Source organism: Schistocerca americana, chromosome 6 (assembly GCF_021461395.2).
Source record: "Schistocerca americana isolate TAMUIC-IGC-003095 chromosome 6, iqSchAmer2.1, whole genome shotgun sequence".
Lineage (NCBI taxonomy): Eukaryota > Metazoa > Arthropoda > Insecta > Orthoptera > Acrididae > Schistocerca > Schistocerca americana.
This window is the reverse complement of record NC_060124.1, coordinates 20498192-20512035: the sequence shown is the minus strand read 5'-3', so window position 1 is coordinate 20512035 and position 13844 is coordinate 20498192. Positions and strand designations below refer to the sequence as shown.

The window sequence follows — 13844 nt, the reverse complement described above, 5'->3', positions numbered from 1 at the left end:
CTCTCTCTCTCTCTCTCTCTCTCTCTCTCTCTCTTTCTCTCTCATGCACTTTGCTTGTCATCCTGAAACTACTCACTGACTAAGGGAAGTAATGCAACATGAAGTTTCAGCCATTCTGTCTATAGTGCGCCACAAAGCCAAGGACAATGTAATAGAATCACCTCAGTAAAAAATCATCAACAATGTCTAATCACTACACAGTGTTTGCTTTAAAAGTGACTAGTCTCTACAAATAAAAGCACTTTCGTGTTATCATTTTATTACTTATGCTATAACTTGTACATCAGTATCCTCTCTCCTCACTGTTGATCACATATTTGTGCAGGATACTTTTTATGTGATCTAATTGGAAATAATGTTTCGGCTCAGTTATTTTGGGAATAATTCTTGTTAAAGAATACAATGTTTGATGATAGAACTGTAATGGGCCCTTAATAGTTGAATTGAAAATGCAATGTACCACTGCTTCACAAAACTGTTGCACCCAAACCATATGGCATACTGTATGAAGATGAAAATCGAGGTCAGAAAAACTCTGAAGCAGAAAACTAATTAGCTTTATAGCCATTTTATTTTTGTGAAAGTCTTTGTAGTTTCAGGAAAGTACAGAACAAAGGTTCGTGTTTAAAGTCCCATAGATGACTTGAGATGGGAAGAAAGGAAAGAAATTTGCTTGTCTGATATCCATATAAATGCAACAAATGGCAAATAAAACTGAAAGTACTAATTCTTAGGTGTACTTTTTGTTGTCCAACTTGAGATTTTCTTGTATCACACTATAATTGACTGATGCAGGATGAAAAATTTTGGAGGATGTTGTTCTAGTAGACTATGCTAACTTTTGCCCTTGCCTGTCAATTATTCAATGTGGCATGGTGTTACAGTTTGAGAACAACAAACATAATTTGTATAAGCTGTCATCTACATATTTATGGGCCTAGTTTTGCAAGGATGGGACAGGTTCATGACCATGGCTTTATAGTAGGAAGTTGCGTGACATTTTCTGAGGAATTTTGGGAAACTGTGGAAAACCGTACCCAGAATGGCTGGATCCCCTGGAGCCTCTGTTCCCTCAAATACAAGGCCAGACTGATGAAAACTGTACAACCTCATTGGTTTATCTTTAATGTACATTACAGTTTTTGACACATTCTTGCAAAGAAGTTATTTCGTATTATAAAAAGTTAAAGCTACATTGTTCATTCATTTCTCAACACTGTTCACAGAACACACTATAAGCTGAATTCAGGTTCATGACAATGGTGATTGGTTTCCATTTCTTGTACCACAACTTCCCATTACCAGTACAGGCTTTTGTCTGTCCCCAGTTCTTGTTTTGAATTTTTCCACTATCTTCCAAAATAGTAACACGCCCAAAAACTGTAGAGAATGTGCCATTAAGAACTTTATGTGTATTGGACTGTTTGCCATTTGCACCATTTACAGTCATTACTACAACTTCCACAGAAGTATGTTTGAGATTATTTCTTTAGTTATCACCAAAGGATGTTAGCATTAAACATAACCATCATATTTGAAGCTGAGTTAACATATTAAAAACAGCTGAATATAATTCACTAAGAAGTCAAAACAGATATTAATACTTTGGTGTTCAAAACATTCATTTTCGAGATGGTCATTGTGTTTCCCTAAGGCAGTATGTCTTGTCTGTGAATGTCCGTTTTGGCTTTAGCACAATTAGTTACATGCATAAAACTGTTTCCAAACTAAATATACTGCCAGTGACATACTTTATAACTAGCAATATTTTCTTGGGAGCAGTTGCTTAGTAAGTCACTGGTCAGATTATACAACAAAATGTTTATGCTGATATACAGTTTAAGCCAGTTTTGAGTTTGTGATAAAGTTTGATAAAAACAACTGTATTTGTTTTTTTTAAAGCTGAAACTTAATTCACTGATTGCCAAGTTGTTACAAAAAGTATCTGTGACAGACCAGGAGAGGCACTCACAGCCTGTTCAGTTGTAATTGTCTAGTTTACTATGTACATGTTCAAATCATTTGAAGATGTCTTGCTAAGAAGTCAAAACAGATCATGAAACTGTGTGACCTGAGGCTGAAATTACACTTCCAGAAAAAAGTTATTACATCTGGAAATGTGATGTCAGTTTTGTTCCAATGATGGCACGTGGCACTAGGGGGACATTAGATATACTGATAATGATTTGAACATCATCCACCAACAGACAGCATAGTGGCATAGCTACCAAGTGCAACCTGTGTTTACACTCTTATAGGGAAGCCTCAGTGTGGTGTAAACATGTGAAGCAAGCATACAACCATGCCATAGAGGTGCATTTTGTAAAGCCACTGAGTGAGTTTAAAAGGTACCAAATTGTGGTGTTTCAAGTGGTGGAATGGTTGTTTTGGAGAATTGCCACACTACTTGGACTTGCTGTATCAGTTGTGCGATGTTGCCAGTATCAGCGGTCACGTGAACATTCTCACACACATAGATGAAGTTCTGGATGTCCACGCAACTCAGATGCCCGTATTGTATTATCGTATTGTAAAGGCATTATTGTTACATTGTACAGGTACCACAGCACAGATAAGAGGGCTTGTGACCCAGACATGTCAACACAAATTGTTGCAAGCCAGTTATTACCAATGGGACTACAGACATGTTAATGTCTAGCACATCTTCCACTCATGCCACAGCATCAATGTGCCACACATGGAGGCCACACCATGTACTAATACGAGTGCTTCAGTATGGGTTGATACCTGGTAGCTCAGAACTGCTTGTGCTGTTTATCTGTAAATGTAATCATTTCATGTATTCCATATGCACTGTTGCAACTCCAGTAAATTGGAATCTCTGAAAAAGTGAACTGTTTTTCTATTTTCCCCCAGCATTGTTTAGTAAAAAATTTCAATGTCAACATATTGGCTGCATCCCTAATTTGAGTTTACTACTAAGAATCACATTGTATTGCACTTGAGAATGTTGATTTCGTCCCATACGAGTTCTTTTAATTTCCCAATCTGTTGTGTCCCTTTCCTCTCTTTCCTTCTTCCCTCCTTGAATTTTGGATTAGAAAATAACAACAAAATTCTTCTTGTCGTTCTCTCGTATTTCCTCAGCATGTGTCTTTTAAAAGAAATTTTGCTCTCGGTTATGAAATTTCCATGATTTCCAACCATTCCAGTTCCATTTTGTTATTAGTGCTGGTGACATGTTTCTCTTCCCAAAAATGAGCAAACTGACATCTCACTTGGATAGTTTTCAACAAAAAGTTTTGTGTAGACTGCACCGAACAACACCTTTCATCTCTCTCATTTCTTGTAACACAAAAATTAAGCACAGAAAAAAAATTGAACCATATAGTTAGAAGTTCTTGCTACTATGGATGCTGTTGTAATGTCATAGTACAAATTCTGGTCCCTTTTCCTTTCTAAAAGAAATCAGTTTTCCATTAAATTTACTATGATATAAATAGCTATTATTAAACTAAGGCAAATCTCTGTAAATGTGATTTAAGCTGGTTAACTTTTCTCTTAATGCTGTTAACACATACAGTGTTTCAATCAGACTTTTTTCTATATACATAAATGATCTTACAGACAGAGTGAGCAGCAATCTGCAATTGTTTGCTGATGATGCTATGGTGTACGGGAATCTGTTGTCATTGAGTGACTGTACTAGGATACAATATGACTTCTATAAAATTTCTAATTGGTGTGATGAATGACAACAAACTAAAAAAAAGTTTATGCAAAAGAGTAGGTAAAACAATCCCCTAATGTTCAACTATAGGATCACTAATCTGTTACTTAATACAGTCAGGCTGAGTACATACCTCGACGTAACATTGCAAAGCAGTATGAAATGGAATGAGCATGTAAGGACTGTAGAAGGAAAGACAAATGCTTGACTTCAGTTTGTTGGCAGAGTTTTAGGAAAGTGTGGTTCATCCATAAAGGAGACCACATATAGAAAACTTTTGCAACCCATTCTTTAGTACTGCTCGAGTATTTGGGATTCCCAGCAGGTTGGATCAAAATTAAGACATCAAAGCAATACAGAGGCAAGCCGCTAGATTTGTTACGGTAAGTTTAATCAATATACAGTGGCTTTCAGAGTGTGCAGATGCAGGTGTAGATTCAAGAATAATATTTGCTACACATTCTGATACCTCAAATTGGCACTTGTTAAACTAAGACTAGGCGTATAGAGAACAGCCCCACAAGACATATATGTATATGTGTGTGTGTGTGTGTGTGTGTGTGTGTGTGTTTTTAAGGGTAGGGCACAGTTTTAAAATGATTGAAACATTTATAAATATAATAATGGGAACAAAAGTGGCTGCCACTCATGTAACTTTGTTCTTGCATTGAAGGAAGTAAAGTTTGAAACCATTGAATTAGGTGACTATCATCATTTTAAATTGCAGATACTGATTGAAAATGATATTGGTTTTAGAAACAAATCGAAATCCTTTTTGCTTAACAATTCCTTGCTGCCCTTAGATTGATGAGTAGACCAAGTTACTAATTTTAAATGTAGATGAAGCCAATTCTTGTGTAGAACTACTTTTGTGCTGAAGAAATGTATTATATTTCTGTAAAGCAGTTGACACCTTCCAAATGATTTACATGAGCCATATTTTCATTGTCAAAAAGTGTCATGCTTTTATAAACCTAATGACATCTTCCAAATCATAAGAAATTGCAACATATGAGGAGTTAAACAACCCTGAACAGATACAGTTCAGGGAATAATTTAAATTTGTTTTGTACAAGCATATGGATAATAATTCAGTTTATAATACAGTAGACTTAAAGCAAAACATCCAGTAAAAATAGAAGAAGAATAGGAGGCAGTTAATTTAATCACTAATTGTACACAGTCCTACAAGTAGCACTGAAAAAAAAAGGGAGCGGGTGCAAGATATTTATTTTTCCTACAACACGAAATAACAAGGGTCTAATGGTGCTTATTGTTTATCCTTATTGCTTTCTTTTGGCAACCCACAAGTGGTTTAGTTTCTAATTATGGTTTGATGGATCACAGGTAATAGTTGAAATCCATGTAGCTTGCTTTTTTGTTATCAATTTCCTAAGATAAGCACAGGTGCAGGTTACCCTGCCTAGTTATATCTTTTTGACAGACTATAGTGAACAATTTAATTCTTGGTATTAAAGGTCACAAAACTGGGTACCTCAGAATTTCAGTGTAAAAATTGTGCTTTGGTGTACAGACACTGGGTAGCTAATTATTTCAGTGAATTACCATGTTTATCCTTACGATTCTCACACATTGTATTGCATGTTGAATATTTTAAAATATTTTCATGGAAAGCTACCATTGGTTAATCATAGTTGAAAACAATCTAAATTCTTATCTTTTTCTATGAAGTTATTGTAAACTACTGTTTAAAATGTGATGTATGCCATAACATGATAGAAACAAACTCAGTATGTGTTCTAAATGTATCTGTTTAGTCAATAAAACAACATTATGATGCAATTACTTGAAATGAATTAAAAACTTGGGTGTTAAAATTTCTACTTACATAAATCTTTGCAAACTTACCTTCTTCTTCTTCTTCTTCCCTCCTGTGTTAGCTGCTTCATCTCAGAGGAGCAGTTGCAGCCTATGTCCTCAGTTTTTGGTGGATGTATTCCATTCTCTGTCTGTTTCTACAGTTTTTACCTTCTACAGCTCCTTCAAGTACCATGGCAGTTATTCACTGATGTAACAGATGTCATACCATCGTGTCCCTCTTTCTTGTCATTGATCTCCATATATTCCTTTCCTCGCTGTTTCTACAGAGAACTCCTCATTCCTTACATTATCAATCCTCCTAATTTTCAACATTCTTCTGTGGCACTACATCTCAAATGCTGCAATTCTCTTCTGTTCCAGTTTTCCCACAATCCACGTTTCACTACCATACAATGCTGTGTTCCAAATGTAAATTCTCGGAAATTTCTTCCTCAGATTAAGGTCTATGTTTGATATTAGTAGACTTCTCTTGGCCAGGAATACCCTTTTTGCCAATGCAAGTCTGTTTTTTATGTCCTCCTTGCTCCATCCATCGTAGGTTATTTTGCAGCCTAGGTAGCAGAATTCCTTAACTTCATCTATTTCATGATCATCAGTCCTGATTGTAAGTTTCTCACTGTTCTCATTTCTGTTATTTCTCATTTCTTTCCTCTTTCTTTCATTTACACTCAATCTGTATTCCACACTCATTAGACTATTCATTCCATTCAGCAGATTCTGTAATTCTCCCTCACTTTCACTGAGGATAAGAATGCCGCCAGCAAATCTTACCATTGATATCCTTTCACACTGGATTTTAATTCTACTCCTGAAGATTTTTTTTATTTCCATCATTGCATCTTTGATGTATAGACTGGACAGAGGGGGTGAAAGACTACACTCCTGTCTTACACCCTTTTTAATCTGCACTTTATTCTTGGTCCTCCATGGTTATTGTTCCCACTTGGCTCTTGTGCATGTTACCGAGCAAGGTGGCGCATTGGTCAGCACACTGGACTCGCATTCGGGAGGACGATGGTTCAATCCCATGTCCGGCCATCCTGATTTAGGTTTTCTGTGATTTCCCTAAATTGCTCCAGGCAAATGCCAGGATGGTTCCTTTGAAAGGGCACGGCCGACTTCCTTCCCTGGCCTTCCCTAATCTGATGAGACCGATGACCTCACAGTTTGGTCTCTTCTCCCAAACAACCCAACCCCTCTTGTACATGTTGTATATTACCAATCTCTGTCTATAGTTTACCCCTGTTTTCCTCAGAATTTTGAACCTCTTCCATCATCAGAACTGCCTCTTTGGTTCCTTTAGCTTTCCTAAAGCCAAACTGATCGTCATTCAACACATCCTGTCTTCTTTTCCTTTCTTCTGCATAGAACCTTTTTCAGCACATCACTCTTAGTCCTGCTTATTCCTTCTATATTTAGCTGGCAAATCCTGAGGCAAAGTCCCAGTTTTCTTGTCAGCTGGCCATGAGAATGAGCGATGGGTTTAGTCTGTGCCATTTCGATTAGGATGTGCTTTTAAATAGCCAGGAGATCAATATGATTGTCTGGCTGCCAGTTGGCACTAGTTCATTTAGTTTATGTCTATAATTAGATGCTATCCAGGGTACATGTGTAGTATTCTACTACAGATACGAAATCTTCTGCATATGATTCATATCTACAACTTGGATGCATGAGCTGTTAAGCTGATTATGCAGTAATTCTTGCACTTGTCAGCTCTTGCAGTCTTTGGAATTATGTGGATGATATTTTTGCAGAAGTCAGATGGTGTTCAAGACTCATACATTCTGCACACCAATGTGATTAGTTGTATTGTTGCAACTTACCCGAATGATTTTAGAAATTCTGATGGAGTATTTGATTTTAGGTCTTCCAAAGCTCTTTTAAATTCTGACTTTAAAACTGAATCCCTTATCTCTTCTACATTGACTCCTGTTTCTTCTTCTATCATATTGTAAGACAAGTCTTCTCCTTTTGAATGTGGAATTCACATTGCACTCTTAATGTTACCACACTTGTTTTTCATTTCACTGAAGGTTGTTTTGGCTTTTCTATACGCTGCTCCAGTCCTTGTGACAATCATTTCTTTTTTTGATTTCTTCACCTTTTCCATGAGCCATTTTGCCTTAGGTTCCCTGCACTTCCGTTTATTTCATTCATAAGGAACTTGTATTTATGTATTCCTGAATTTCCCTGGACATTTTTATACTTCCTTCTATTATCAATCAACCAAAGTATATCTGCTTTGTACCCATGTTTTTCTTTCCAACTTCCGTGATTGGCCCTGTTAGAGATATCCATTCCTCTTCAGCTGAAAGCCTACCAAACTATTCCTTATTGCAGTATCTATGGTGTTAGTGAACTTCTAGCATATCTCTTCATTTCTTAGTACTTCCAACTCCAACTTCTTTGCACAACTAAATTGTGATCTGAGTCTATATGTGATCCTGATTACACCGTACAGTCCAGTGTCTGATTTCAGAATCTCTGCTTGACAATGATGTAATCTAACTGAAATTTTCCCATATCTCCTGGCCTTTTCCAAGTATACATCCTCTTCTTGTGATTCTTGCATAGAGTATGTGTTCTACTAGTTGACAATATTATGAGATGGAAAGTTGCCACTCACCATATAGCGGAGTTGCTGAGTCACAGATAGGCACAACAAAAAGATTTTCACACTTAATGCTTTCGGCCAATGGCCTTTGTCAACAATAGACACACATAGGCACACGCACACTCATGCAAATGCAACTCACACACACGAGTGCAGTCTCGGGCAACTGAAACCAGTATCATCATACACTTTCTCTATCTCCTCATCATCAGCTCACGATGTTGGCACATATTTCTGAACTATTGTTGTTGGTGTTGGTTTGCTGTTGTTTCTATGGGTGTGTCTTTAACATTTACAGATCAAATTAATTCCTGATTTGTTGCCTAAACTTCCTTCTCTAAATTCAGAGTGTCATCCTGTGATATAAAAAGCAAGACTGGATTGCACTGACCTATTGTGCGTAATAACAGTCTGAATGTTGAAGCATTTCTTCTTCATTTTCATAATTTATTTCTGTGCCCATTTTGTGTGCATTGATTTATGTTGTGTATCTGATGCTGTTGTCACAGATTGTTTATCCGTACTCATTTGGTGCTCATTTCATGGGCCACTTAGCCTTCTAATATATAAATAAAACTGGTGATTTCTCAAAATGGGGAACAATCAAGAATGGGGTGCCGCAAGGTTTGGTCTTGGGTCCTCTGCTGTTCTTAATATATATTAATGACTTGCCATTCTATATTCATGAAGATGCAAAGCTGGTACTTTTTGCTGATGATACAAGTATAGCTGTCACACCCAACAGACAAGAATTAACTGATGAAATTGTAAACGATGTTTTTCAGAAAATCATTAAGTGGTTCTCTGCAAATAGGCTCTCATTAAACTTTGACAAAACACAGTATATACAGTTCCACACAGTAAATGGAATGACACCATAAATAAATACAGACTTTGATCAGAAATCGGTAGCTAAGGTAGAATATTCAAAATTTCTAGGTGTATTCATTGATGAGGGGTTGAACTGGAAAAAACACACTGAAGATCTGCTGAAACGTTTGAGTTCAGCTACTTATGCTGTTAGGGTCATTGCAAATTTTGGTGATATACATCTCAGTAAATTAGCTTACCATGCCTATTTTCATTCTCTGCTTTCGTATGGCATCATAATTTGGGGTAACTCATCATTGAGTAAAAGTGTGTTCATTGAACAAAAGCGTGTAATCAGAATAATTGCTGGAGCTCATCCTCACTGTAGCCTCACAATATATACAGGGTGAGTCACCTAACATTACCGCTGGATATATTTCGTAAGCCACATCAAATACTGACAAATCGATTCCACAGAGCGAACGTGAGGAAAGGGGCTAGTGTAATTGGTTAATACAAACCATTAAAAAATGCACGGAAGTATGTTTTGTACACTAACCTACATTTTTTTAAATGGAACCCCGTTAGCTTTGTTAGCACATCTGAACATATAAACAAATACGCCATCAGTACCGTTCGTTGCATTGTAAAATGTTAATTACATCCGGAGAAATTGTAACCTAATATTTGACGCTTGAGTACCACTCCTCCGCTGTTCGATCGTGTGTATCGGAGAGCACCGAATTATGTAGGGATCCAAAGGGAACGGTGATGGACCTTAGGTACAGAAGAGACTGGAACAGCACATTACGTCCACATGCTAACACCTTTTTATTGGTCTTTTTGACTGACGCACATGTACATTACCATGAGGGTTGAGGTACACGTACACACGTGGTTTCCATTTTCAATTACGGAGTGGAATAGAGTGTGTCCCAACATGTCAGGCCAATAGATGTTCAATGTGGTGGCCATCATTTGCTGCACACAATTGCAATCTCTGGCGTAATGAATGTTGTACACGCCGCAGTACATCTGGTGTAATGTCGCCGCAGGCTGCCACAATACGTTGTTGCATATCCTCTGGGGTTGTAGGCACATCACGGTACACATTCTCCTTTAACGTACCCCACAGAAAGAAGTCCAGAGGTGTAAGATCAGGAGAACGGGCTGGCCAATTTATGCATCCTCCACGTCCTATGAAACGCCCGTCGAACATCCTGTCAAGGGTCAGCCTAGTGTTAATTTCGGAATGTGCAGGTGCACCGTCATGCTGATACCACATACGTCGACGCGTTTCCAGTGGGACATTTTCGAGCAACGTTGGCTGATCATTCTGTAGAAACGCGATGTATGTTGCAGCTGTTTGGGCCTCTGCAATGAAGTGAGGACCAATGAGGTGGTCGCCAATGATTCCGCACCATACATTTACAGTCCACGGTCGCTGTTGCTCTACCTGTCTGAGCCAGCGAGGATTGTCAACGGACCAGTAATGCATGTTCCGTAGATTCACTGCCCTGTGGTTTGTGAAACCCGCTTCATCGGTAAACAGGTAGAACTGCAACCCATTCTCTGTTAATGCCCATTGACAGAATTGCACTCGATGATTAAAGTCATCACCATGTAATTGCTGATGTAGCGACACATGAAACGGGTGAAAGCGGTGACGATGCAGTATGCGCATGACACTACTTTGACTCAGTCCACTGGCTCTCTCAGGGCCCCTGTACTCATGTGTGGGTTCATGGCAACAGCAGCTAACACACAAACTGCACCCGCTTCTCCTGTGACGGGCCTGTTACGGACCCGTTTGCGTGCTACGACCATACCTGTTGCATACAGTTGGCGGTAGATGTTTTGCAATGTGTGGCACATTGCGTGCTCTCTGTCCGGGTACCGTTCTGCATACACCCTGCAGGCTTCAGCTGCATTTCATCGACACTCGCCATAGATAAGTATCATCTCCGCCTTTTCAGAGTTCGAATACACCATGGTCACAGTTCCTACAACGCTACACTATCACAGACGTCTGGTAACACGGTGTACTATAGTTGGTCTGCGTGCAAAGACGAATGCAGAATAACAATAGCAGCAAGCGCTACATGCGGACACTGCAACAGCTAGACCAAACCACAAAAGTGCACTACAGCCACACTCGTAAACACGGTCGTCATCGTAAACATGTCCCTGCAGATGCTGCTCACCGATCGTGGCCCGTGTTTGTTACAACACGCAACTGAACATCGGAGGTTTCAAGTGTCAACTTTAGGTTACAATATCTCCGGATGTAATTAACGTTTTAAAATGCAACAAACGGCACTGATTACGTATTTGTTTATATGTTCAAATGTGCTAAAAAAACTAACAGGGTTCCATTTAAAAAAACAGAGGTTTGTGTTAAAAAACATACTTCCATGCATTTTTGTATGGTTTGTATTAAACAATTGCACTAGCCCCTCTCCTCACGTTCGGTCTGTGAAATCGGTTCGTCAGTATTTGATGTTGTTTACGAAATATATCCAGCGGCAACATTAGGTGACTCACCCTGTATATTCACGTATGAAACTTGTTATTAACAATCCGAACGAATTCAAAAGTATAGCAGTGTACATGGCTACAACACTAGGAGAAGGGATGATCTTCACTACTTAAGGTTAAATGTAACTTTGGCTTAGAAGGGGGTAAATTATGCTGCCACAAAAGTCTTTGTCACTTACCTAATAGCATCGAAAGTCTTACAGATAGCCATATAGCATTTAAAAGGAAACTAATAGAATTTCTGAATGGCAGCTCCTTCTGCTCATTAGATGAATTTTTGGATATAGTAAGTGGGTGATTTCCTCAACCCCCGCCCCCCCACCACCACCACCAAAAAAAAAAATTAAGTGTCATGTAATATTTTGTGTAATGTAATATCTTGTATTGACACTTTTTATTAACCTGATATGTTCCACATCATTACGAAGTGTTGTATTCATGATCTATGGAACAAGTACTAATCTCTAATAAAATTGAATTCTGTTCTTGTGTTATTTTGACATAAAGCAGCTACAGCTTCAAAATAGGTGGTGGCAACCAAAGGTTGGTGTAGCAGGAGCAAAATTTTTGAGCAAGTTGTTTATTTCAAGATAAAATCAATAAGCCTTAATTGAGTGTAGGTGGAATTACAGTCCATGGAGTATATGATATTGTGCAAAAAGCAACCAGACCAATCAAGAAAAAATAAAAGTTGACAGTTATAACTGATAAAAATGAAACAATTCACCATCCACCTATTTCGTTCACTTTTAAAGTACTAAAGAAAAATCTTGATATCATCTTCCAAAAATTAGTATTTATTTGTTCATTACTTATTTCTTGAGGAGTAACGACCACTCTTATGTTTAGTGCAGTATATATTGTTCTTTTATTCCTGCACTCAGTGGCTGTTCTTCATTGACATCCATGAACTTGACATCATTTTATTTGTTTCCATGTGTTCTCATGGCATCACCAGCATTTAGCATGTAATTAATCAGACTTTTAGAATCAGAATGGAAGAATTCTGAAGTTTTCCACCACAGAAGTATACAGCTAGTTAGGAAGAAACAGTAGTACCATGATCATAACAAATATATTTATGTGAGGAGAATCGATATTTATTTACTGCTTATCCAGAAGTGCCACAACATAATTTGTTGTCAAACACAGTCACCGAGCCATAATGACTGTGTGAGTCCCATGTTCTAGTGACTGTTATGTCACTGACTTGTGAGCTATCCAAATAATTTCATGACCATTCATCCAGCACCAGAAGATTCATAAGACACTCTTTAACATTAAATTTTACTGAGTGTTCTCACAAGAGAGTCTTCTGTAAATAATATAAAGGTTGTGTGTTACAATTGTTGAAGCACCTACAGGAAGAGAAAAGCTAAGCTACAAATCAGAAAGCCAATAATCACAACTATTAGAAATGAAATGTGAGGCCCTTAGTGAATAATTTTCATTATAGCATTTACTGTTTCATTTATTAAAATTGTAGGTATCAGCAGAAGAAGTGCTGAGTAGGTTTTAGTCTGATAATGTTATCTGCCTCAAGCACACCACATGCTGGTGGCAGGTAATTCCATATGTAATGCTAGAAAGTGCCGTCTACGTTATAAATTCTTTTATTTTATTGTGTTTATGTTCTTGTCTTTAGCCAAACATATAGCAAATCATAATATGTACATTCGTGTGGCGCAGCACTGTTGCCCGTCGACCTCCTCAGTTGTTGCTCTGTGAAATTTTCATTTTAATGTGTGTTCTCTTGTGTTTCAGTTATGGACTGAAGAAATTCTGAAAATAGCGTACAATATGCTTCAGCTTAATAGCTCAACATTGAGATTTTTGAAGAAAGTTCATTCTAGACTTACACTATTGACAGACAAAACTGGAAAAATTCCCATTAAAAAGTATGTTAGTGTATTTTGAAATTATGGGTGAGAGAGAGGAAAGAATTTTACAATATAATCCACCTTGTCAGTCTTTTGATCTCTTTATTTGTGTTTTCAGTGTTATAAAAATATTTACACAAAACAAGGAAGATCGAAAGAGAGTTGAAAAAGCTCTGGATATATCTGGGTTTCCATCAGGGAAGGTGAGGATTTAGAGTTTCATACTTTGTTATGCACCTTCTGAAATGAATATAAATTATTTATCTTGCTTAAATGCATTTTACATTGTGACTGAATTAATGTCATGCAAAAAAATCTTTCAGAATGATGCTTTAAGTCTACAGAAATTCCAGTTTGAGGACTTCTTCAACTTCTACAAAAATCTGACACAGAGAACTGAAGTAGAAAAAATATTTGAGGAACTGTAAGTACAGTTCCATCTGATGTGAGATTGACATTAATAAAG

General features: G+C 37.6%; 1 protein-coding gene across 1 annotated transcript in view; it reads left to right on the top strand.

Moving 5' to 3' along the window:
- Positions 1 to 13844, top strand: part of LOC124619922 (1-phosphatidylinositol 4,5-bisphosphate phosphodiesterase classes I and II) — a 403835-nt gene that overhangs the window by 135353 nt on the left and 254638 nt on the right. Inside the window, exons 4-6 of the mRNA XM_047146565.1 lie at positions 13263 to 13396; positions 13497 to 13581; positions 13702 to 13802. Of these exons, the coding sequence (XP_047002521.1) occupies positions 13263 to 13396; positions 13497 to 13581; positions 13702 to 13802 (320 nt within the window). The remainder of the gene's footprint in view (positions 1 to 13262; positions 13397 to 13496; positions 13582 to 13701; positions 13803 to 13844) is intronic.